This window comes from Pezoporus wallicus, unplaced genomic scaffold (genome assembly GCF_028554395.1).
Source record: "Pezoporus wallicus isolate ANWC-B61680 ecotype Strahan unplaced genomic scaffold, APGP_CSIRO_Pwel_v1 scaffold_6362, whole genome shotgun sequence".
Taxonomy (NCBI): Eukaryota; Metazoa; Chordata; class Aves; order Psittaciformes; family Psittacidae; genus Pezoporus; species Pezoporus wallicus.
In genome coordinates, this window is record NW_026637663.1 from 2,803,935 (window position 1) to 2,828,022 (window position 24,088).

General features: G+C 39.8%; 1 protein-coding gene across 2 annotated transcripts; it reads right to left on the minus strand.

Moving 5' to 3' along the window:
- Nucleotides 1–440: 440 nt before the first annotated feature.
- LOC130597928 (plasminogen-like) lies at nt 441–22,344 on the minus strand. 2 transcript variants are annotated; one of them, XM_057406899.1, is made up of 19 exons: nt 22,216–22,344; nt 19,282–19,417; nt 18,984–19,090; nt 18,053–18,167; nt 17,543–17,706; nt 16,889–17,018; nt 16,647–16,765; nt 15,021–15,183; nt 13,939–14,069; nt 12,929–13,088; nt 11,234–11,424; nt 10,108–10,256; nt 9,299–9,392; nt 7,313–7,430; nt 6,231–6,305; nt 5,559–5,699; nt 3,838–3,944; nt 1,960–2,105; nt 442–948 (listed from the first exon to the last, which is right to left on the minus strand). In XM_057406899.1, exons 1-19 carry the CDS (start codon nt 22,262–22,264, stop codon nt 790–792), a joined length of 2,454 nt encoding a protein of 817 aa, XP_057262882.1. In that variant the 5' UTR covers nt 22,265–22,344; the 3' UTR covers nt 442–789. The 2 variants fall into 2 exon arrangements, with proteins under 2 accessions (XP_057262883.1, XP_057262882.1); XM_057406900.1 differs by lacking the exons at nt 9,299–9,392; nt 10,108–10,256 and having other exon boundaries at nt 441–948.
- Between the last annotated feature and the right edge of the window lie 1,744 nt (nt 22,345–24,088).

Genomic DNA, 24,088 nt, shown 5'->3' on the forward strand with positions numbered 1-24,088 from the left:
TATTAATGTAGAGGAAGAGCTACACTGATGGTTACGCCAAATCTAACCAAATAGTATGGCAAGGTACACTGACAAGAGTGTCTGGCAAGAACGGCATTTTTTAAGCCTTGAAATCAAGAAAAACAGCTGTTGGTTTACATGAAACAGCAGCAGCATTTCGGTGACAAATGTGTGGGATTGCCAGGTTCCATGAGGAGTATGCAGCTGCACATGTTTGTACTACTGCGACATGTGAATTAGGGGCAGACTGTACAAAACCTTTGCAGGCAATGGTATCATCTAGGTTGTCAGAGCCCCAGCAGGCACAATTGAGCATCTACTAGCAAAAGATGGTAACAAATACTTGAAACTGCCATTAGGCAGTGCCTGGAGCACCAACAGAAAGGGGAGCAGACGCCAATGATGGGTAGAGGGACAGGCTTGATTTGGGATAAAGTTTCTTGTATAGAAAAGACCTTGTACACAGAGATAGGCCAGCTGTTTGCATTTACGAAGGTGAAAAGCAGGTTTCTCAACAAAGAAGAAGCCACTTTTAGGAGTTGGAGCATGAGTTAGGAGGCAGGTGAAGTAGGAACCTTACAGCTGCTGCCACATGCAACATGCTTGACTTACCAGGCACAACACAGACACACTGATAGACAGTAATAATTGGCCAACTTTGCTATTTCTTTCCAATAACTACTTCAGCCAGTTCAACCGGTAATTATATTTATTTAAGATTCTTATGAATTATTACAATTTTAAACCATATTTGGAATGCTTTCCAGAAAAGCTAGCCTGCATGTAGCTTCAGTGGGCAACCATTGCATTCTTGATCCAAGAAACAAAACGAGGAATTTGGACAAAAACAGGCTTTGATGGCTGGGTACAATCCAGTCCCCAAGAGGTGACTCCATACTGGACAAATCTGTCCTTATCTTGGCAGACCAAAGGTCCTCCAGCTTCAGCCTAGGGAGGAAAAGAGAGAATAAGGTGACTTATCTAATGGAGACACTAGACGCAAAGAGCAAAATGTTTGGCAGGAATAATATTGTGGTAACTCTGAAGGCCTCAAAATGACAGAGGCAAGGGATGTAGAGAGAGAAAGAGTGTTTTATTAGACCTGCTGGACTAAAGCAATTTAAAAACCCCAGAGCTGTTTCCAAGCACCCAGGCCATTCCCCTGCTCTGAAGATCTACCATCTGAAGATCTAGTCATGGATGTAGGAATATCCCAAGATTGTTGTGAGGCCAATGCCGCACACAAAAAGGAAGTTTCTTGATTTTCCACATCCTCTGACCTACTTCACCCTGGTCAAAATGAGTTTAATTGTTGTAATGCTGCTCCTTAAAATGCAGGTATCATAGGATATGAATACCTATGTGCAATAATTTGTAAAACTATCAATAAATGCACTGTCAAAGATATTGCTTGCAAAGTCTTAAACACATGCTCAGACAGACCAACATTTTCTTTCTGACTCTCACCAAGTGGTTACCAGCTTTTTTATTGAAAGGCCCCCATTATGACAGCCTCCATTAAGAAAACCACATTTTAAAAGTCTTTTCACCTACTGAGAAAACTGGAAGCACTTCAAGCTTTATTTAATCAAGGGATTAAATGAAGATGTGGTACAACTCCAGGCTGCACCAGAATCAGCCACTAGTTTCCCCTCTGTCTCTAGGAATAAAGGGAAGTCCCGGTAGTATATTGAAGTATATTTCAAGTGAGGTGGGGCATTCACAACACTAGGCTACGATGAGTAGAATATGCCAACGTGCAGTTCTGAAAGGAAGGCAAAATTGCCCTACACAATCTTCCTGCTATTCTAGTTAACTGTGTGGGTGAAGAAAACATGGTAAGTAAGCCTCAATTTTTATACTTCAGGCAGAAGCCTTGAGTTGTTGAAGCTATTTCTGAGCCTTGAAAGTACAAATTGTCATTTGAGCTGCTTACATTCACAGATAGATTATTCTTACCTCACAGTTATCTATGCTTCCAAAGGTAAATCCACCACAAAATTCATGATTTCTGACACTTCCATTCAGAAATTCAGGGAGATTACATATTCTATTTTCAAGCAAGGGGAATTCAACATCTTTTAATCTGTTGTCTGTATCGGTACCTTTTGGAACAACCAAGAAAATATAAGTTATAAATGGTAGCCTGGGCATTTTGACCCCGTGAAGCCTCAATAATGAAAAGACTGGGATCCACCCTCATCTCTACTGTAGTCTCTGAGCTCCTTGAGGGGGCCTTATTAAATCTATTTTGTACTTGGATCATACCTACCTCAACAAGCAGAGGTCAGTGGTCTTTGCAAAGTGTTACTAAAAAATGAAATCAAATTCTTAGTATTCTGAGCCATTGTGCCAGTTTGCAGGCTTCCGTTATGGTGCAGTAGCAGTGGCTTGTTTCAGGGTGAAAAATGTTAACCTGGGTTTACTTAATGTGAATTCTTTCAAGCCTAAAGTGTTCTCCAGACAAGGAGGATTTTCCTGATGCCAAGGTTGAATTTTCCCAAAACACAGTTTATTTAGCTGTGGGACTCTGGCTCTGTTCTCCCTTCCCTGCAGAGCTCATGAACTAATTGTATGACATGGCAAGACCCTCTTTCCCACTGCCTAAATGCAGCAATGGTCTGTTGAGTTTTCCATCCTAATGCACTTCCAGAAATCTAGCCTGTACCCTTTTTTTGTGGCTGGGATCACTAGAACATAGGAAGCAGCTGCCATCGTGTGGCAAGCTGAACAAAAAGAAAAATATGCAAGGTAAGAAAGGGAAAATAGGTGAGAAGAAAGCCTGGAAATACTGATTATGCTGGAGAAAATTGTTTCTTGATAATGCTGATGAGTTGCACTAATAATAGAGAGATTATTCTTAAGCACTATTTTCATGGCATCAGTTTTATATCTAAGTAACACAAGAAGGGGCAAAGGTACAGCAATCTATGTGGAAGCTTTGTATGGTGAAACTCAGAGACAGGGACATGTTCTGTTAATTTGTGTTTCTTTCTTTTAATTCCATGGATGCACACACAAAGAAAAATCCACTGGCTTTGTTTCACAGGTGGAGTATTTATAAGGTGTTGTCTGGCAAATGGGATGGGAAGGGCATTGCTTGCATGTAGCTCAGCAAGGCCAAAAGTGTGTACATGGAAGCTGGGACTAAGTGAGGGCATTTGACTGAATTGCCTCCTACTGTAGTAAAAAACGGATCAAAGAAGGCTGGGTATTCTCAGCCCACAGCTTAGGTGGAGCGAGTGCTGGGCAGCAGGAGACCCCATGGACAGTTTTTAAAGCTACACTGTGAATACAAATCTGGTAATGATTTTATTAACATTAAAAACGTTTGGTTTGAACTCATTTTGCCCCAAAAGGTGGCTGGACCTGAGTAAGGTCTGATTTAGACGCTTCATGGTTCCTGGGGTGCAATCTTATCTCAGATACAAGGTCTTAAGCTGACACTTGCCCATATATCCTCAGTCTGAAATGAATGTAGGTCCCTGCAGAAGCTTATGCAGACAGTAATGTTTAGATTAGAGGAAATAAAATGCAAGCTTCAGTCAGATGTTAAAAAAATGTATATCTGAAGATCAAAATTAAAGGCAAGGGCATTATTTGAGTATTGTGCTTATTTGGGCAAATATAGCATGTGCCTAAGCTGAAGAAAGACCTAAATAGACAGGGATAAAAGGTGGTAATTTTCATCTCTGTTTCTCCTGTTCAATGAATTCAGTGTATGTGACCAATGAGGAGCAAGAAATAAAAATAATTAAAAAAAAAAAGAAATAAACCACGTATTTTTTGATAGGATTTGAAAATCCCAAGTTATCAACTGCACCAAACATGCTTTACCTCTCGTTTTCCCCCAGGCAGTTAGAAAACATACTGTGTTTCTTTTCACCATCAGACTGGTTTCAGGCAAGCAAACTGGTTTGACACGGTCAGTAATTGTTACAGGACTGGAAAACAAACAAAAAAAATTAATAGATCCTTATTAAAATTACCATCAGCTGGTTCAGTCTTCATTCGCAGAAGGCTCTGCATAGATATTCAGTGGGGAAGGGTGGAGAAGCTGATAGTGCCCTACAACTGTACAGATGCTTGCAAGATTAGTCACTTAGTGAAAAAAAATAAAGGGGTTAGTTACAGCAATGGAAAGTCTCTGGGATGTTTCTGTGGGTGCAGTCTCAGTGTGAGTGTGTTTGCAGCGTACTGCTTTAGCACTAATCTCTGATCTCTGGTTACCCCTTAGATGCATACAGGAACATGCACAAATCCAAGCCCAGCCCTTAGTAACCCTTGTAGGTGGTGTGAGCCTGACTTATATCATCCTTGTCTCAGAGATCATGGACATTTTCAGGGACTTCATGGCAGGAGGGAAGGACGAATGGATGAGTAAATAAGCAGGCAAAGATGATGCTGCAAAAAATTCCTTTCTCCTCTTGTGACATGGATGATAAAACTGCAGATGACATACAGTATCTCACCCATTACTAACCCTAGAACCTGGCAAAATCTTGGAGCAGATTCTCCTGGAAGGCATGCTAAGGCACATGAAAAACAACAGGGTGCTTGGTGACAGCCAGTATGGCTTCACTAAGGGGAAATCCTGCCTGACGAATCTGGTGGCCTTCTATGATGGGGCTACAGAACTGATGGACAGGGGTAGAGCAGTTGATGTCATCTACCTGGACTGTGTAAAGCGTTTGACTCTGCTCTGCGTTTGTAAGACCCTACTTGCAGTACTGTGTACAGTTCTGGTGTCCTCAACATAAAAAGCACATGAAACCATTGGAACAAGTCCAGAGAAGGGCCACGAGGATGATCAGGGGGCTGGAGCAGCTCCTGTATGAAGATAGGCTGAGGAAGTTGGGGCTGTTCAGTCTGGAGAAGAGAAGGCTGCGTGGAGACCTCATAGCAGCCTTCCAGTATCTGAAGGGGGCCTATGGGGGTGCTGGGGAGGGACTCTTCATTAGGCACTGTAATGATAGGGCAAGGGGTGATGGGTTAAAACTTAAACAGGGGAAGTTTAGATTGGATATAAGGAAGAAGTTCTTTACTGTAAGGGTGGTGAGGCACTGGAATGGGTTGCCCAGGGAGGTTGTGAATGCTCCATCCCTGGCGGTGTTCAAGGCCAGGTTGGACTGAGCCTTGGGCGACATGGTTTATTACGAGGTGTCCCTGCCCATGGCAGGGGGGTTGGAACTAGGTGATCTTTCCAACCCTGACTATTCTATGATTAAAATAGGATTGCAACAAACACAGAGTAGACATTGGCTCTATCTCAGAGGCCTCTGATGTGGGAATTCCTCATGAAAATCCTTCCCATCATAAGTGATCCTTCCCTTCCTTAAACTGTGTAAGTAGATAGCATGGGTTCTGCCAAAGGGGTCCTTCATCAGAAGAGATGTTCAGAGTTCACCCTTGAACAGATGCCCACACTAGCACTCAAAGGGATTCTCACACTCTCTCATACCATCCACAACCACCCCTGAGAGCTAACTTCAGGTTAAGCTAACTTGTGACTACAGAATAAAGGTGTTAGGGGTGGAAAACTGGGACTGAAATGGTACCTGTTCAACTTCATCAAAGCAATGTCTGCTCCACTTGGTTCCTTTAACACTTTCTGAACACTTTGTATTTGCAGGGATGGCTCTGCTGTGTTGAGACCCTGTATTCCAAGAAACACCCTGTAGGAAGAAGGCTCAGTTGACCTGGAAGAAACAAGGGTGGCAAGGTTATACATCCATATATGTTATCAGGAATGGCACTCAAGGACTCCTGACTTCCCTGGAGAACTGCAATTAACAAGATAGTAGGTCTGCTGCTTCTGAACATGAATGACCTCATTTATTCTTGGGGAGAAGGAAAATGTGGAGCTTTTAACAGTTTGATTTTTATGATGGTGAAAAATCCCATGGCCTGTAAATAATGTGGCACCTTCTCCCAGTGTTCACAACTCCCAAATCCACAGTTTTACCAAGTGCAATTAGCACCAGCACATCATTAGCACCCTTTTCGGCATGCTTTGGGGTGGGGGGAGGGCAGGCAACAGAAGTAACCCTAGTTGTGCTCTGCTACTTTTTTGACTGAGACAAGAGAGGAAGATAAAAATTAGGTCTCTGGCAAGACAGACAGGAAATAAGGAGCAAAGGAAGCACCTTATTGAGTACATCTTGCTCTTCTGTCGATTTTTCTCATACAGATTTGGGAAATGCCTGTCACTCATTCTAGCAGATACTCACTCTTGCAAGCACCGAGCTGCAGTAAGGACCCACTGTGGATGTATCAGAGTGCCAGCACAATGGTGCTCATTGGTACTAGAATAGAGAAGACAATGACATTCATTAAGACAATTCTCCACCATCTATGCTGCGCACAATGGAAAATATTAGTAAATTAGCAATATGCTCCTTATTCAAACCTTTTACCAGTCATAATGTGTCTTTTGCCAATGGCAAGAGAACTCAAATGTAGATTTTCAAAGGACAAGCTTTACCTTCTTTAGAAGGAGAAACATGAAAAAAATTTGACACACAGGCGAAACTTTTGCAGCAGGGCACACTTGCTTTCAGAAACTTAATAAAAAACACTGTATTTCCTAACAATTTCACATGAGTTTGTCCTGATGACCAGTTCATAAATGGATACATCTTCTGATTTGTAGGGTTGCTTTGGACTAGTTCTTTAAATAAACCTTACTATGGGCTTATAACTTTTCTTGAGATAATATTTAATGTGGTGACTGTCAACAACTCTATAGAAATTTTCATTAGTCTTTCTGTAAGCACTTCTTCAGCTCCTGTTCAGCCACTTTGATTTTGACTATGGAAATGCTATGCATAGTTGTCTTCTATATAGAGAAATGGTGGTCTTCCTATGGCTTCTAACACAACCAGGGTGGTCAGAGCACCAATTTACAGACAGGATGCTGGGTAAAAAGGAGTGATCCAAATCCATTCATGCACATTACAGTCTGGTGGCTATATGCCTGGGCTTACATCCCCCACTGCAGAATACAATTAACTGTCACTGTCCTCAGTGGGAATTATTCCTTCCCCATTTCAGTAAAAAAGGGTTTACTTGATGTCTGCAGTTCAGGCTAGCCCTCTAGAGATTCAGGAGAAAGTTGAGGACTTAGGGATTAATGACCCAATAAGTAACTATATGTGGACATTATGTATTTTACTTGCTAAGGCATTTCATATAGAAACCAAGGCCAGTCTCCAGAAGCATATGAATTATTTCCTGTTAGTTTCTTTCTAATGCCTGTTCTTTGTGAAACCCTAGCGCCCATGGATGGTGATACAGTCTGGAACACCAGTACCTTGTCCTGAGACTGACATGCCAAGGCCAAGACCCTGGGGGTGCGTTGCACATGCTATATTGCTCACAGGCTCGTTCACTCCTCACTAGGACTTTACCACATTCATTCTCAGAAGAAGCTACAGAATAAGAAAAGATATAATGGAGAATTTTAAAGCAGTACTGTAATGCCATCCACAGTGCTATCAGTTGGAAAGAGAAAGGCATCAGACATTTTTTTATCTTCACTCTTTACGTTGATTAATAGAAAAGAAGGGTAAAGAAACAATCTGAACCTTTAGACTCCATGATGTTATCATTACCTGAGCATTTAAACCTGGGTCTAATATACCACTTTTGACATCAGAAACTACTAATTTACCTAGAAAAAATTGCTAATTATGTCAAGTATTTGAACATAGTCAGGTAGCATAAGTAAAACTCTAACCCTAACCCACACCCAAAAGAAAATCAGTAGGGAAGTTGAAGAGCTAAAGAAAGTGGAAGAGTATTTTCCCAGACAATAATAACAATTTCTAAATTTTTAGAGCATTACAGTGTACACCTTTGTTGAGTTCAAAACAATCCTTAAATTAGAAATAAAGTCTGTCCCCTTGTCATATTAATATGACTGTCCCCTTGTCATAAAATATTTTAATTTTGCCCTCATTCTACTTTCGTGTTAATTTGAAACTCTCTGAGCTTTTAAAAATGGATTGAGCTTGGGTACTCCATAAGGACTTGTGTAATTCTTTCCAGAGCTCCATATGGAGCAATGAGTGTAAATTTGTTAGTGCCAGTATGAGACAATTAATTAAGTAATCAAAAGTAAGAAACTATAAGGTTCCCCTACTTCTTAATTTAAAAATGTAGTATTCAAAAGTTCTTCTGAAAAGAGGTCAAAGTGAAGCTCCACCACAGCAGTTCCAGGGAGCAGGATTTTACAGCTGTGGTATGTGTTGTTTGTGTACTATTCCTTATTCTTTTTGTCTGTGCAGCAATTAGGTGTGGTTAACAAAATTAATGTGTACAATCACAATGCACTGCTGCACAGAGGAATACATTAAATGGCCAGCATGAAGAATGTCACATACTTCTAAGACAGTGACCACTCGTCACTCTTTTGTATTGCTGCATTGTCCAACAGAGCAGGGACCTGGCTTCTAGGTGTTGCTGTTGTAATAATGGCACATAAGATGAAGAATAAACATTCCATATCCCTGCCAGATATACATAAAATATAACTATATCAAAATGCAGGCAAGGAAGGGAAGAGCAAAGCAAGCAAGATGACTGCCAGGTGTGCAAACAGCATTACAGCTGTTATTGATGCCCAGTGCCAGGAGACCAAAAAAGGTAAAGTCTCTTTCAGTGCTAAATTTTTCAGCAAACACTGCACCTGCTCAATGCACTGAGTAACGTCCCTAAAAAATAATTTAAAAAAATCAGTAAGAAAATCTGTCTACAATATCCAGGACCAAATTCAATCCCTACCCCAAAAGAAAGGCAAAATATCTAGGAACAGATTAATATCCTTATCAGAATAAAATTTAAGCCAGTCGAGAATGAAAAGGGTTTCAAAGGATGTCATCTCTGTGCTTGCAACTAACAGGAAAAGTGTATGAGCATGCTGTGATGGCATTAGTACTGCCACAAAGTACATGGAAAGGCTAGCATGAACATCAAGGAGCCCAGGGAAGGAATATCTCTTTGCAGCTTCACTGAATATTTAAAATTCAGCTAGCAACTCTGAGTGCTTAGCTTCACTGACAGTAAAATGCATGCAGATTATTATCTATGAAATCTTACTGATGATTTTTAGCACTGGGTTATCTAACCTTTGGCTAACTGTTACAGGTGCATGATTGTGCCCAACTTCCATACAGAACTAAATTCAAAGCTAAAGCTACCGCCTACTGCCGTTTTTTATGGTCAGACTGAAAACATTTTGTAACCATCATAGCAAGTTGTAGAAACGGAGGACAGAAGAGTCTTTAAGGATAATTACAGCAGCGTGGGATTTCACAGTATTCCCATTTTTTTTCTGGGTCTGTTGTGAAGCACCAAACACCATTTACATCTCCATCAGGATTCCTGCAATACTGTAATAATTACAAAAACAGAGAATGAAGACTCCAAATGTTAGCCACAGAATGAAGAAGTCTGTAAGTGCATGTTTTTTAAATGAAAACTTTGAATTATTTCCCCCAGCTACGTTTCCACTGGATGTTAAATGCTTTCTATTTCCTCTGATAAAAAGAAATCTGTCTTTCCTGTATCTCAAACCCATTAGGTGAAATTAGGAAAATGTGATAAAATTGCTATTATTTTCTTAATACATCAAAAGTCACCTAGCTCTAGTGCTTTTTAAAGCCTCTTAAGTAAAGTTTGACATAGGATGACCAAGTGCTTTGCACTAAAACATTCATTGTTGGCCTAATCCTTCTTCCAGTCAGTGAGAGCAAGTTAGGTCACCTCTGAGAATTTGCCAGAAACCTGCTTATTTTGTGACACACAACAAAAGGCATCACTTTGGGGTCTGCAGAAAGCAGGGAAGTGCTGTCTGGTTTCTTTTGTGCTGCTTGCCTGTCAGCATAAACCCCATGGCATACATCTGTACTTGAAGCACCGACAGCCTAAGTAATGTAAAAATGCATCCTTCTCTCTTCAACGCTGTTATAGGTCTGGGCTATCAACTCAGTGACTTCCAGATACACTTAACCTTATCTATAAAGACTGAACCTGAAGTGATTACTGGGGCATCATGGAGAAGGGAGACAATGTTCATTGACTCCAAGGGCATTAGGAGCTGTTTACATTTTTATCCAGGCCTGCTCTTGGATGAGTCATGGGAGTGAAATATCTGTGGCTATGAGGTTTCTGAGAACTCCACTCTTGACAAGTTCTGCCCCTTGCAGTTTTTGCCACTGTGCCACGATAATCTTTACCGTTACCATTCATGCAGTCTGTGAAAAAAGAGGAAAAGGAAACGATTGTTAGCTGCTGAATCTGTATGTGGTGGTGGTAAGCAGAAACAAGCCAGAGTAAGTACTTTTAGCACTTGCATACTCTCTAGTGTCTACAGCAGAAAGAAAAAAAGGTACCCTGTGATGGAATCCCTTAGTTTGTCAAGGTGGATGTTTTCCTGGATGTACAGAGTAACTGAATTGGAGGAACATTCAAGGAAATTCAGGATAAACTTTTTTTGTAACATGTTAGAAGTATCTGAAAAGACTCCAAGATCCTTGCTCAGTGGGTATCAGTAAGCACTTTCCATGAGAGAGCATATTTCAGACTTCGCAGCCCACTGGACTGAAAGAACAGTTTTTGCTTCCAAGAACATTGCTTCAGGTACTTCTGCTGCACACGAGTAACAGTACACAGCTCCATTTAAGAACATCTCTTTTATCCAACCCTGGCACCTTCTTTAGCAAATTAAATAATCCATTGAAAGATCTGCTATACATTAAGAAATGTCACACCACTTTGACCAACAGGGACTGTTTAAGAAAGCAAGAAAGCAGGACAGAGAGAAACGTTGTTTTTCTTGGTGCATAATTTTACAAAGCATGGTTGCCTATGAACAATACAAGCTAAGGTCAACCTCCTGAAAACATAAAGCACAGCACAAGCAATATTCCTATAATAACAACCTTCACTATGATTGTATTTCAGTAGCACGCATCTACAGAAACACTAGAAATTTTATGTTCCTCTTTTTCCCCTAAATGAAATAGATATCCTACAGAGTGTATTGTAAAATGATACAGGCTACTGATATGAGCTGACTAAAGAGTACCTGCTGCAAAATTCAACAGTATAAATCTGAAAACTAAAAAAAGGATGTGACTATTATGTTGCAGCCCTACTCAAGAACAGTTTTAATAGATTAGTATTTCCTTTACCCACAGACTCTACTGGAGGTGACATAACCAGCTGTTACCAGGTGTGTTGGGTGTAGTCAAGCCAACGTTTCGTGCCATTGTTGCAGGGGGGTCATTTGGTATGTGTTCTTGTGTATGATCCTCACACCTCTTGAGATTGCAGTACTCCCATGTCACACTGGGGTCAGTGGTGAAACACCATGGGCTGCTATCACCATCGGGATTTCTACAATAGTTGTCCCTCAGATCACTGCAAAGATCAATACAATAGTCATGGTGTATAAGACTGAAAATAATCATATGAATACCTTGCCAAAAAAGATGAGGATCTGTACTATGTAGAAATAAATAATTATGTTTTTACTTATTGCTAGATATTCCTTTACCAGCAAAAAATTTATGGCTGCAATATGAGTGGAGAGTTATATTTCACATGTACAGCAGTCATGAATATATTTATGCATAAGGAAACCTAATCAAACAACTGGCTTAAATTCTGGCCGTAATATGTCAATGTTCAAAATAGCTAAATGCCTGATATGCAAATAATTTAATTTCTATGTATATATGAATAAGCACATACGATTGTGTGAATATATGAATTAGTAATAAATATACAGGAAGATCCATGCTGTTAGTGGCCAATTACGATTTTCCAAGTTGTTTATTTTTAAATGTCAAAGAGTTCTTTCTCATATTTACAAGAATGGCAAATAAGTATTTATGCAAATGACATCCCCCCCCCCCTCACCAAACCAAACCAAGCCAAAACAAAACGCTTCTACTGAATTGGAATTCAGTAGAGCACTTCCGTGCCTATGCTTGCTGGGGCGGGGGGGGCAATAATTTGCAAAGTGACAGTATTTTCCCACCTTGAATCACAGCACAGAATAAAAAACCTGGAATACTTTTTTTTTTTTTCTTAATATGCTAGGACATGTTAATTCCTTGTTTTCACAGCTTAACTTCAGTTTCTTTAGATGTCTGTGGAAAACATCATCCCCTTTGAGGATGTTCCAGTTTCAATACATCAGTATTTTTGATGCCAAAGTATAACTGAAAATTTCCAAAAACTTAATTGAGGGTAACATCATAAAAAAAGTTAAAAGAATAGAAAACTATCAACCTTCCTGCTTATACAGATTACAAATCCACCAAACAATGATGGATTTCCTAGCAATTGTCATCTTGTTGCTTTCCTATGCTTATGAAGAGCTGGCATATTAGTAACTATGATCAGCTCTCTTAAGTCATTGCTGGTCCAGTTTTGCTAGTCTGACAAAGACAAATCAAGGGGCAAATTCAGTGTATGCAATTCTGTGTGCCCAATTCCAACTCGAAAGAACATTTAAATGGTAGCTCTCATTGTAGTATATCTGACTGTGTGTTTTGCAGCATGAATGCTGTGTTCTCCCCAGATGAAATTAGTAGAAAAGCCATCACAAAGGTCTCAAATTCATAAACAAAACACGTATTTCAGCAAGTGCACAGACTCTGGATACAAGTCTCCTGGTGTTGGTTACAGAAGCTCAGATTTAAAATTAAAGGTACGCAGCTGTAGTTTAGTCAGACTTTAAACAAAAGGAAAAGGTGACATTTAAAAATGAGACTAACAGAAAGTGTTTCTGCATCTTTGAAAAATTCTCTTTCATAGATACATCCTCTGGTAGTGTTTTTAAGCATGGGTGTGCAAAGATAATACAATCAGCAATAGTCATTGTCAGATAAAGCAAGAAAAGGTGAGATAAACATACGCATCTGGGAATTTGTCGGGGGTTTTTTCATGCCTGTGTGGGAACATGGAGTTCCAGGCCTGGCACTTTTTTCCTGATGCAGTAATGGAAGTTGTGCCACGATAACTCTGGCCTTTGCCTCTGTAGCACTCCTCTAGCAGGGGAACCTTCATAGGCACATCTGTAATGAACAACAGGAACTGGTCTTTTGCATCATGATTTTGTGTTCTTACTGAGTAGGCACCAGAAAGCATCAAACACACAGGATGACAAGAATGAATGACTTGTTTATACAGCCAGCCTCCAGGGAGAGCATCATGGCCAGCCAGAAAAGTGGAGGGGCATTTCCAAAGACGCATAGAAAGCTTTCACAGATTACCTTCATATGTCAGATGTCATTCATTGGAGGGTTCACCACTTGTCTCAATTTGATACGTGAATATGCTTGAATTAAAGATCAGCAAGTTCACATGCAAGTCCTCAAAGATTAGATGCTAGTGATTTTGCCCCTGGTATATTTATAAAATGGAGGCTATGTTAAACTTTAATGTCTCTATTATGCTTGTGATTGCACTAAGATTTTCTTGTGATTTTTTGTGCTTAAATGAATGGCTGTTTCAGATGATATTTTTATTACTTTGGAAGCCTCTGTCCTCTCTTTTGTGGCTACTTTCCAAAAATAGGGTTTCCTTTTACTTAGCCCTTTTTCATGTCTTTAAACCTGTTTTTAATTTTTCAATTAACTTGCTAAAAATGCCCCACCTTTGGGAAAAAATGAACATTAGAAAAATAAACTTCTTTTATCCTGTATTTTTTCTGTTAGGTCAGTGGTGATTTATGTCCTTCACTGCACTTCCATAACCATTGAAAGTCCAATATTTGGCAGGTTTTGTAACATACCAAGCAGAAAAACTGCATTAACAACAGGACAAAATGACTGAAAAAAAAAGATTTATCACGTTTACAATGAGAAACAATAAATCTCTCACTGTTTTAAAGTCCTTAGCTCAAACATGCTCTACTACTAATACCAGCAATCACTTGTTCTGTCTCATCACAGTGGGGAATTGCACAATATTCCCACCGAACGCTGCTCATGGTAGTGTAGCACCAAGGCCTCTTTTCTCCATCAGGGTTTCTACAGTAGTTTTCCTCTAAGCCCCTGAAACAGAAACAACAGCTTTAAATCTCTGGATTTCTTTGAGTAGAGTTGTGTGCAACACAACTACTATTAACAACTACTGCATGCACAACTCAGTGGTTACATTTACTCTTTTTGGAAATTAATCACTCAACTATTTTGAAACTAATCAGCAGCCTTCAAATTTACAGTCTGAAATCTGATGATATATGAAGAGCTTTTCCAATGCTCTTGTTTTTGAGGCAAAGATACAAAAACTTCAAAACACAAACCGTTGGTGCACTTGACCGTTCTGGTAAGAACCAGGCAAGGCTGGATATCAGAGACCGGTCTTGAAAGTGGGTGCATATGAGCACTGGTGCACATCGCTCTCTGCCCTGTGATAATGGACAGGGTTTCACATACCCAGGAAACCTTGCAGGACTGGTTTATCAACCCCTAGGATCAAGATACTGAGCTGAAAGCCTGGTCAGTCATAGCTACCTTGCTTACTGATAATGCTCCACAAACCCAGCTCCTCTGACCTTGGAGCTTGAGGATGTATTGTAGCATCTTGGACCCTGGAGCATTACTCATCGAATGAGTAACACACTGAAAGTGTGCTAAAACACAGCCAGGAGATTTTTAACTTTAAAATAGTAAATACTTATAACTCTGCAGTGAAGAAGACAGGTGATCACAGCACCATAGAATCATAGAATACCAGGTTGGAAGGGACCTCAAGGATCATCAGGTCTAAATTTTCTTGGCAAAGCACGTAAATAAAGCAGCTGGTAAAAAAAAAAAAAAAAAAAGGAATGGGAATGCAGAAAAAAATGCAGAGCAAGACCTGAATGGAAGTATTGAGGTTGACAAAAGGTGAGAAAACAGCTTGTCAACTTAATGGTGTAAAACCTGTACTCCTCTGTACCTGAATCAATAAGGAATAACTGTATTCTTCGGTATTAAATAAAAAGTCAAGGTACAGCGTACTTGCAGGGATATCTGCCAGGAATCCAGCCATGTTTGTGAGGAAACTGCATGTTCCAGTGTTGGCAGGCATTTCCTGATTCAGTCATGGATATCCTGCCTCGATAGTCTTCTCCTTTCCCTGAAAGACACTGGGAGCCCGGGCCAGAGACTGGGGGAGGTGTAGCTGTAATAGGATTAAAAAAAAAACATAAAATAAGAAAAGGAAAAGAAAACCACTGCTAATTCCTGTTTTCAAATATATTTAAGAAACCTTTTCTTTCCAGAACATCGGAAGTGCGTTATTTTCAGCAGAGGTGACATTTGTGGGAAGCCATGGCAAAACCGAAATGTACGTTCTCACAAGCAGTTGGGCTGCCAGACAGGGGTCCTGTGTCTGCCCTTTTGCAGCGGTCAGTAAATAACTTTGCTGGGTCAAGCCAGACTTTGTGCCAGCAGTCCCCTGAAGTGCAGAGCTGGAAAGGCGGTAAGTAGTCCTGTACAGTCTTGTAGAAACAAGTGGGATGAAGGGAGCGCATGAATATAATACACATGGGGAAGGTGGAAACACAGAAAGGGACAAGAAGAAATTGTGAGAGAAAGCAAAACAACCTTCAGAGCTGAGCCTCTGGAGCCAGTGAATTGGGAAAGTGGTGCGGAAGGAGAAGTGGGAGAAAGTGAATTGTTCTGGGAATACAGGGAACAAACAACAAAGCAAGTAAAAGTAACAATCAGAGGCACAGAACCTGCAGAAGGCAGACAGAAAATGAATCTACAGTGCATACCTATTATATATACCTTATATACGGTATTTCACAGGGAGACAAGTATGACTATGAAAGGTTGGCCTATGCATTTGTTCCTTAAACTTTAAGTTTTAAGCACAAAATGGAGAGGCTATGGTAACTTTCGCAATATCATACAGAAGTCTATAAATAATCCTTCTTCCATCTGTAATTGAGCACGATGAGGTGAACTACATCTAGGAAACACATGCTGATACTTAGAGCACTGGCAAGTGCAGAAGCATAAGAAAGCAAGCTCTAGAGATAAAACCTACAACAACTTTTCAAAGTCCAGTTCAGTTCTCCAAGCAGCAATGCTAATCTTGCTATCCAGTGCTTTGGAACTGTCCAGATTTAGTGTGCTCAGCTTAATGGGTTAAGCTAGCTCACTGTTAAGTCAGGTTTTTTTCCTGAGGCCTGAACTTGTTTCTCAGAATTCATGTCTTGATAAGAAAAAGGCAGTTCTGGCTGTGCTGGCCAGATCCAGGTAAAATGTCTCAGCATGGCCACATGGTGATTTAGGTGTTTTACATGAAGTAGCAGGTCAGCTGAAAACTAGCACCTGATTTAACCTGAATGCCCTGTCTCTCAGGTAAATTGAAAAGTAAGGTGGTTTAAGAAAAATTAAGTTTTCCATAACATCTTTGACATTATTGTACTTTGTGAGACCTGCATCCTCACTGACCTTACATGATTTTATGTAACAGAAATTTAGTGAGTAACTCTGCTCATTACTGTGCACTTTTCCTGGTACACAAGAATTTTCTCAGGTTACTCAGAACTCTGATTTCTTGTATTTACGCTCCCTTCACTATTTGAATGAGAACAGCTACCCTCCAAAGTGATCTTAGGAAATCAGACTCACTGCAACGAGGAATGTTGCAATATTCCCAGCGTTTAGTAGGGCTGGTAGTGAAACACCAGGGCCGGAGCTCGCCATCGGGATTACGGCAGTAGTTCATCTTCAGATCCTTCTCTGGAAAGCTGTGCATTGCAAATGAAAGAGAACCTTGTGAGTCAGCTATGGCCAGCTGTAGTAATTAGGTTGTCTGCAGGCAGGGACTCCCAGACACTGCAGGAAAGAATTCAGCACTGAGTGCAACTCACTGTTTCAAGGTAAATCCATGCATATGAGGCTCTTGGGCATCCCAGCGCTGGCATTCAAGCCCAGACTCTGTTCTGGAAACTTCTCCATGGTAGTCTTCACCATTACATCGCATGCACTCCACTGTCGGGGCTAAGCAGAATGAAAACAAAGCAAGGTTTGTGCTAGCCCATGAATTCTGATCCTGATCTACATGCAAGACTACACTGAAAGGAAAGGAGGGTTTTGCTCCAGCTAATGATGGAAGGAATCCAGAAGACCATGCATTACAGCCTAGCCAAATGAATAAAGCTTTAGGGATGCGTGTCATTTGGAGGGAGGACTTGATCACGTATCTGTATGTATGGATAGCAATGGGAATTTGGTACGTAACACAGCACTTGGGTCAACTTTTACTCTTGCTAAAATTAAATAAATTACTGGGGTTAAAAGAAGGACAATATCAAAAATGATTAAAAAAGTTCAAGTCCTCCATGTTTACAAAGCTACTTTAATAACTGGAGCCAGTTAGAAAAACAACCTTTGTGTTGACAGCTTCTTAAGTTCCAACTTGAACCAAATTAACATTTGAAACCAATCTGCAATAATAAAGCAAGAAGAAATAGCAGGAATGATATTACCTACTCAAACACTCTTTCCATGAATAATAAACGTACCTTCTCCAGTGTGCGTGACCTGGCCCTCACACTCTGGGATGTTACAGTAATCAAACCTTGTAGCGGGATCTGTTGTGTAACACCAGGGTCCATTTTCATCCCCATCAGGATTCCTGCAGTAGTTTCTATCCAACCCCGCTTTGGGGTGTTTTTCAGGAGTATAACTGTAACAGTATTAAAATTATTTTAATTCCAGTAATTTAGTGGAGCAGAAGGGAAGTTGCTAAGCTAGCAGATCTATTCATTCACATTAAAATGAGAGAAACAGATTCCCTATTGCAACCCATAAATGAAATCTGAAAATACATTCCATAACCATGATTATTAGTAGCTTTCTCCCTAGGCCCCAGTTGCCAATCGTGAGTGAGCTTAGAGCCTGTAAGGGCTATGACAGTCTTTTGCATTTAGCTAATCTAGTCAACTCATTATGACCTGTGGTTCTATCATGAAGTAGGGAAAGCTTGGAAAAGATTCAGAACAACATGAAGACAAACATAAGTAAGGTCATACTTTGGGTTGTGAGGTCTTTTTTCTGCCCACATCTGGCATGGAATACCCCTCCAAGTTTTAGCTTCTGTTCCTCTGTAGTCCTTCCCAATCCCTTTTTTACATTGCAGAAGGTAAACTGAAATGGAATTGGCTTTGTAAATTCAACGGTGTTACAACACAGCACCTCTTAACGCTGAGAATGTGCAGATGCAACTCTAAAGTTCAGCAGTTCATACTGAACTCTGTTTTAAGCATGTTTGAACCTCTTGTGCGTGAAAACAAATATGTGATTTCATGAGGTATTCTAAAACAAATCAGTTACCAGCTACTAGCGACTACACAGGAAACGTCCTGAAGCATACGTATAAAGCTAAAAAATTCTAGTTAAGAAAATAGATATAACAAGTTATATCTGTTTTTGATAAGTATAAAATATATGCTTATGTTATCCTATTAGTGGGATAAAAAGGAAGGTCTTTCAACAGCAGCTGGAGATCATTTGAAATGCACTGTTCATAAGCACATTTGCAATGCGAGTGCCATGTAACTATCCCTTCAAGACACAAATTTTTAGTTATCAAAATATGTTTGTCACATGATGGCCCCCAAAAGTTTGATTGCTCTTAGCCTCAAACTCACAGGTCAGACAGACATTTATCTGAGGCTGGCATACAGTAAGAATTAAGCATAAACGAAACAGTTTACAAAATAAATGTTTATTCTGCCTGGTCCCAATAATACACGACTAAAGGAGTGAAATATAAGTTCAAATATAATGAACCTTGATGCTCTATATGGAATTCTCTGGCACTTTCAGCCCAGTTCATAATGGGTGCAGGCCCCCCTCCACTGAAACTGTCACCACCCGCAACAGTTCACTCTAGCACTGCAGCAGAGAATGCAAGTTAAAATAGTTAACATGTAAATGTGTAGCATCTTACTATGCACATACTTTTCTTCTCAAAAAGAACTGCATCCGTGCTGTTGAATGTCACTGTCATTTTGGCATTTTCAGCCAGTGTTAAACACTGTAGCTTTTTCCTGGTGAATAGGAAGGCCCTGTTGAAATTGAGAAGGAATCAAAGTTAACATAAGTGTAGAAGTAAGCCACAAGCTAAAGGCAAAAGCATGGGGGATGCTGCTGTAGGCAGAGCTGAAGCAGGGTGGGGATTTTGTTCTGAGCAACAGTAGGAAAATATTGATATGCAGACACCCACAATAATATAATTTTAAGATTCAACAGAAATTACCTGCAATTAAAATTTTCCTCTGCTTCACATTTCTCTGCACATTCTTTTTCATTATTTGTCTTGTAAAACTGTTTATTTCGAGTAAGTATCCAAATACCATCTGTTCTTAAATAGTTATCCAGTATATCTCCCTTCACTACAGGGGAAGGAAAGGAATAAGGCATTAAAAGATGAGAATGCTGCAGTTAAGAAGATCTGTGATTCCGAATCCCATTTTCCATGTAGCTTTGACAGGTGAAGGCATCATTTATTTTGTGTAATTCTGTGTAAAAGATGATAAACTCTGAGGCAATTTCTGTCTCCTGACACAATCACAGCTGTATCACTATAACACGTTACAGGACAAAACCAGCGGAAGAGTGATGTAGAAAAGCACCTCTGGATGGAGTTACGCATGGGTTTAAATCTGAGAACAAGAAATGTGAAACAAGAATGAGAGACAGTGGAGGGACTAAATGATGTCAAATAAACACCAGTCAGAGAAAGATGAAAGGAAGTTATACCAATATTAAAGTTTTGGAGAAGCAAGAATTGGGAAAATGTGAGATTATGACCTCCCATGTGGACTGTACAATCACTACAGTTTTCTTGGTCACTGAACAGCTGTTTGTCTTAAGATCTCTCACCTCAATCATAAGATGACTATATAGCTTTTTATGATATCCACCATTATTCTTTTGCAATGGGTTGAGCAAACTTACTAATGAAACTGCCAGGCTGCATCTCTGTTGCAACAAATTAACCCAAGATCTTAAATTAACAAATAAGTATTATCATATCTGAAAGCTACAGGTGCATAAGATATCTTTATTTGATGTACCTGCTAATACATTTAACACCTATCTCTAAAATGTTGTTGCTCTCAATGGAGTTCGACATCTAATTGCTCTTTTCCTTTCATGTCTATAAAGAGTCTGTTTTTCTACATGGAAAAAATAACATTCTATGTTCCTAATTTCTACAAAAGTTTGTTTGTATATCCAGCACCAGGTTACAAGGTTGAAAAGGTGATATGGTTTAATGATTTCATTTTTCAAGCTAGATTATTATTGGTGGACACAGGAAATTCATAATCTTGTGCAGCATTGTCACAAGTAAAGGTGTGTATCTTTTGGTTATGCAAACACTCGTATTAGGCTCAATTCACTGCAATCACTCCAGTGTAATTAATTCCCATGACATAAAGGTCCTCCATCACCTACCTCCTATTCATGTAAAATAAAAGGTATTTGGGCTAATAAAGAAAGTAAGATGATTAATTGCCTGAGGGTTATTTTCTGTGACTGTTTGCACAGTTAAGTGCTGTAAAATCTGCATCTCTTAAGAAATCCCTGACACTGAGGCCTCCCATATCTAATCCTACAGTTACAGTAGGACTATGTGAAGTACCAATAGCCTACCAATTTCTCCTGATGGATTCAGCAAACAAGTGTTACCCATACAGATTTTCTTCATAAGATGAAGCCACTGTTCCAGAACTGCAGGGACCAGAAGAGGAAAATATTAACCTTCAAATTTTATTGGCCCTTCTTAAAACTTTATGTTTGCCCAAAGAGCTCTACTTTGGATAGAATTCCTTCTCAGTGACCATAGAAAGAAAAAAAAAAGAAAAGATATATTTCAGTTGATTAAGAACAAATGCGTGAGATTTTGGATAACATGTCTAAGCTAAAAGGCAACACAAATTGGCAGAAGCTTAGATAACAGAAAAGAAAATGCAAAGTAAGATGCTTGAAAAACACTGCAAAGTATAAACTTGCAAAAGAATGCAATAGGTATAAAATGCATCAGGGAATGTATTAGTCTGGACAAAATCCAAGTCTTTATAAACCCAGACATGACACATGATAATCGAACTGTATATTAAAATATATACATGAGCAAACCAATTTATTTTTTACATATGTATCTTTCCAGACTTGATCAGTACTAATCCAGAAGACATAAAAAATGGTTTGCAGGCAGTTTTGTGGACCATCACTTTAAAGCAAGTGAATTACAGCTGATAACAATAAGCAAACAAAAATAACTTTATCAGCTGTCTTTTATAACCAAGCACAACCAAAGAGTGATATGTCCTTGTTATTCTAACATATTAAATGGTTGAGCTATTAGAAAGTCATAGAAACTGCACTGATATGTTTTTACCAGTACTTTCTAAAAGTCATTTAACTGCCGTACAATGATATGCAATGTTAAAGTAATAGAGAGTATGATATCTGATTGAAATCTGATTTAAATGTATACTACATGTGGGATATTTATTTACAGAATTTGTAAATAAGCTTGAAACTCATATATTACCTTTAGTGAAATACCTATCTTCTTTTGGAGTTGTAAAGAATTCTAGACATATTGCTGCAGAAGATGGTCTAGGTTATTGAAGATAACAATTTCTACCTACTGCCTCCAGAAAACATGAGAATATTTTCTTATAAGTGCTTGACAACAGAAATGAGAAATTGATGGAATATAAAGGAGCATTTAAATTTTTAATTTTTTTTTAAATATTTAATTTTAAAATTTTAAAAATCCTATCATAATGGGTGAAAATCAGGACCACTGTGCTTAGAAATGCTTGGCAGTCAAAACAGCTTTGGCATTTGATCCAAATCTCACTGAAAACAGATAGCTGTCTCACTGCCTGCTATGGGTTTTGTAGAGGGCCTTTGGGGCAGTTTTCCATGTCTGCAGGGAGCCATTAGCTCCCCATGCAGACACCAAGGCTGTTGCTCCTCTGATGTCTCTAACAAACACAACGCTGGAGCAACCACAGCTCTAACTTTGCTCAACAGCAACTCTCTCTGGCCAGGAAGATCGAAATCCATCACTGTCCAGGTCAGTGGTGACACAGAGATTTGGGGACCTACCTTCCACAAATGCAAGCATGTGGCCCCCATCTCACCTGGCCAAGCAGAAGGCAAAGACTCTTACCTGAGCTGAGCAAGAAAAGAAAGAGAAAAGCAGCTTTGCTAATCCCCATTTTGGCCCAGTTGGCGGGTGCTGGAAGTTGTGTGTGTCGGTGCACAAAGTTTTATTGACTCGCACTGCGGTGAGGCAGCATCAAACAAATAAGGCAAGTAGATGAAGTTAATCATTCTCCCATGCTGTGACCCCCTTTACCGTAGTGTGGCCATTCAAACAACCTTGAATTGGATGGATTACCAAATCAGACTCAATCATTTGTACTGGATACTGGGAAATGTGAAGAAAACACCATTCGTTTCTGCTTGGCCAGTCAGCAGGTCTGTACGCTTCAATCGGCATGTCAGCATATGTACAGGTGAATCCTGGGAACACCACCTTGTACACATGGATGTGGAAGAGATGGGCTGTCCTTATGGAAGCAGGAGTACCTCACAGGGAGTTTATGGGGACATGGTTGGGAAGAGGCAGGATTAGAGGAATATTTGGGAGTGAGGAGGGCATGGAGGACCTGAAGATTTCGCAGTTTGATATAGGAGAGAGGCGGGGTCACCAAGAGGTGCAGAAGGACATGATGAGCAGGGATACGAAATATGCAGAGCCAAGCCTTGCTTGCTCTGGCCACGACAGTAGTACTTGCTCTGGTCTCAGTTAGCAACTGTTAGAGACTATAGATGCAGAATTCTGAAGTCACTGTACATCCGCTAGTAAATACCATGGAGATTTTTATAACAGGGAGATTTTTATGCCCATTTTCTATTAGAAACAATGGAAGCCACATCTTTGCGGATGAAAACTCTTCCGTAATCCTGCCTGATTTTGTTTGCGATTTTCTGGCGAATGTGCTGTGCTGGCAACGTCCAGAAGGGTGCAGCAGATGATACGTTTTTGACAACGGGTGACATTAAATCCCCAGCGTAGAGTGGCAGTAAGCACTCAAGGCAAATTGGCCGGGGATACTTGTCCATAAACTTGAAAAAATCCTGAGGGATTTATTTTTTTCATTACTCATATCACAGCACTAGCTTATATGAAAATTTGTCTTACTCAAATATGCATTTCTTTCTCAGCTCCCCTTTTTCCTTCCTACCACAAGAGGCTTAAAGTTGGTTCACTTGAATTTATGCAATATCAATAGTTCAGAAGTTTTATTTTCTCAAAGCTGTATTTCATGTGAGAAAGGCAGCATGCAAGTGTGAAATACTGGGAAAGAGCAAGGGAAAAAAGCCAAATGTAACATTATCACTGTGAGAAACTGAAAAACATAATCAAGGTTATGATTCAGTGAAAAATAGAGGCACCTATTTGGAAAAACACCCCTCCACACACGCACACATATTTTGTGAAAGCCTTGTGCAGATTTCATCTAAATTAGAAAAAGGAGAAGAAAAAAACAGCTCCCTTGAAAAGGAAAATAAATATGGATAAAATGAATAAATGAGTTTTGACCTCAAATTAGTGTTCTTAATTTGGAAAAACGTAGAACTGCACAGTAATCAGAACAAAACAGAATTTGAACAAGTGTCAGATTATAAAATACCTGCATTAGGCTTTCGCCTTGGAGAAAGAGAGGTGTACATTATTGCTCATTCTACACCTTCGCTAGGGAACATCATGCAGCTCTGCTTCTCTGGCTTAGAGCGTGTGCTTTCCTGAAGTGATGAACAGGAGGCTTGTCAGTTAATCAAGGACGTACTTCCAAGCACTGATTCAGTAATTTCTGTCAGTGGAATATAAATATTTCTGCCGACTTCAGAGGGCTTTTATACAGGCTTTGCACGGTTTTTAATCCCCCTGTACTATGCACCGGTGTTACTGCTTCCCCATCAGATGCAAATTTGTTCTGAAGAGCCAGCTTCTAAAGTACTAGAGAAAATTTCCC

What these genes read in the sequence shown, in the direction of transcription:
- LOC130597928 (XM_057406899.1), bottom strand. Translation starts at nt 22,264, where the DNA reads ATGGGGATTAGCAAAGCTGCTTTTCTCTTTCTTTTCTTGCTCAGCTCA. An exon ending in AGTTCTTTTTGAGAAGAAAA is followed by an intron (nt 18,168 to 18,983) that starts GTATGTGCATAG and finishes ATTCCATTTCAG; the next exon opens with TTTACCTTCTGCAATGTAAA. An exon ending in GCAGCTCGGTGCTTGCAAGA is followed by an intron (nt 5,700 to 6,230) that starts GTGAGTATCTGC and finishes TGTTTCTTCCAG; the next exon opens with GTCAACTGAGCCTTCTTCCT.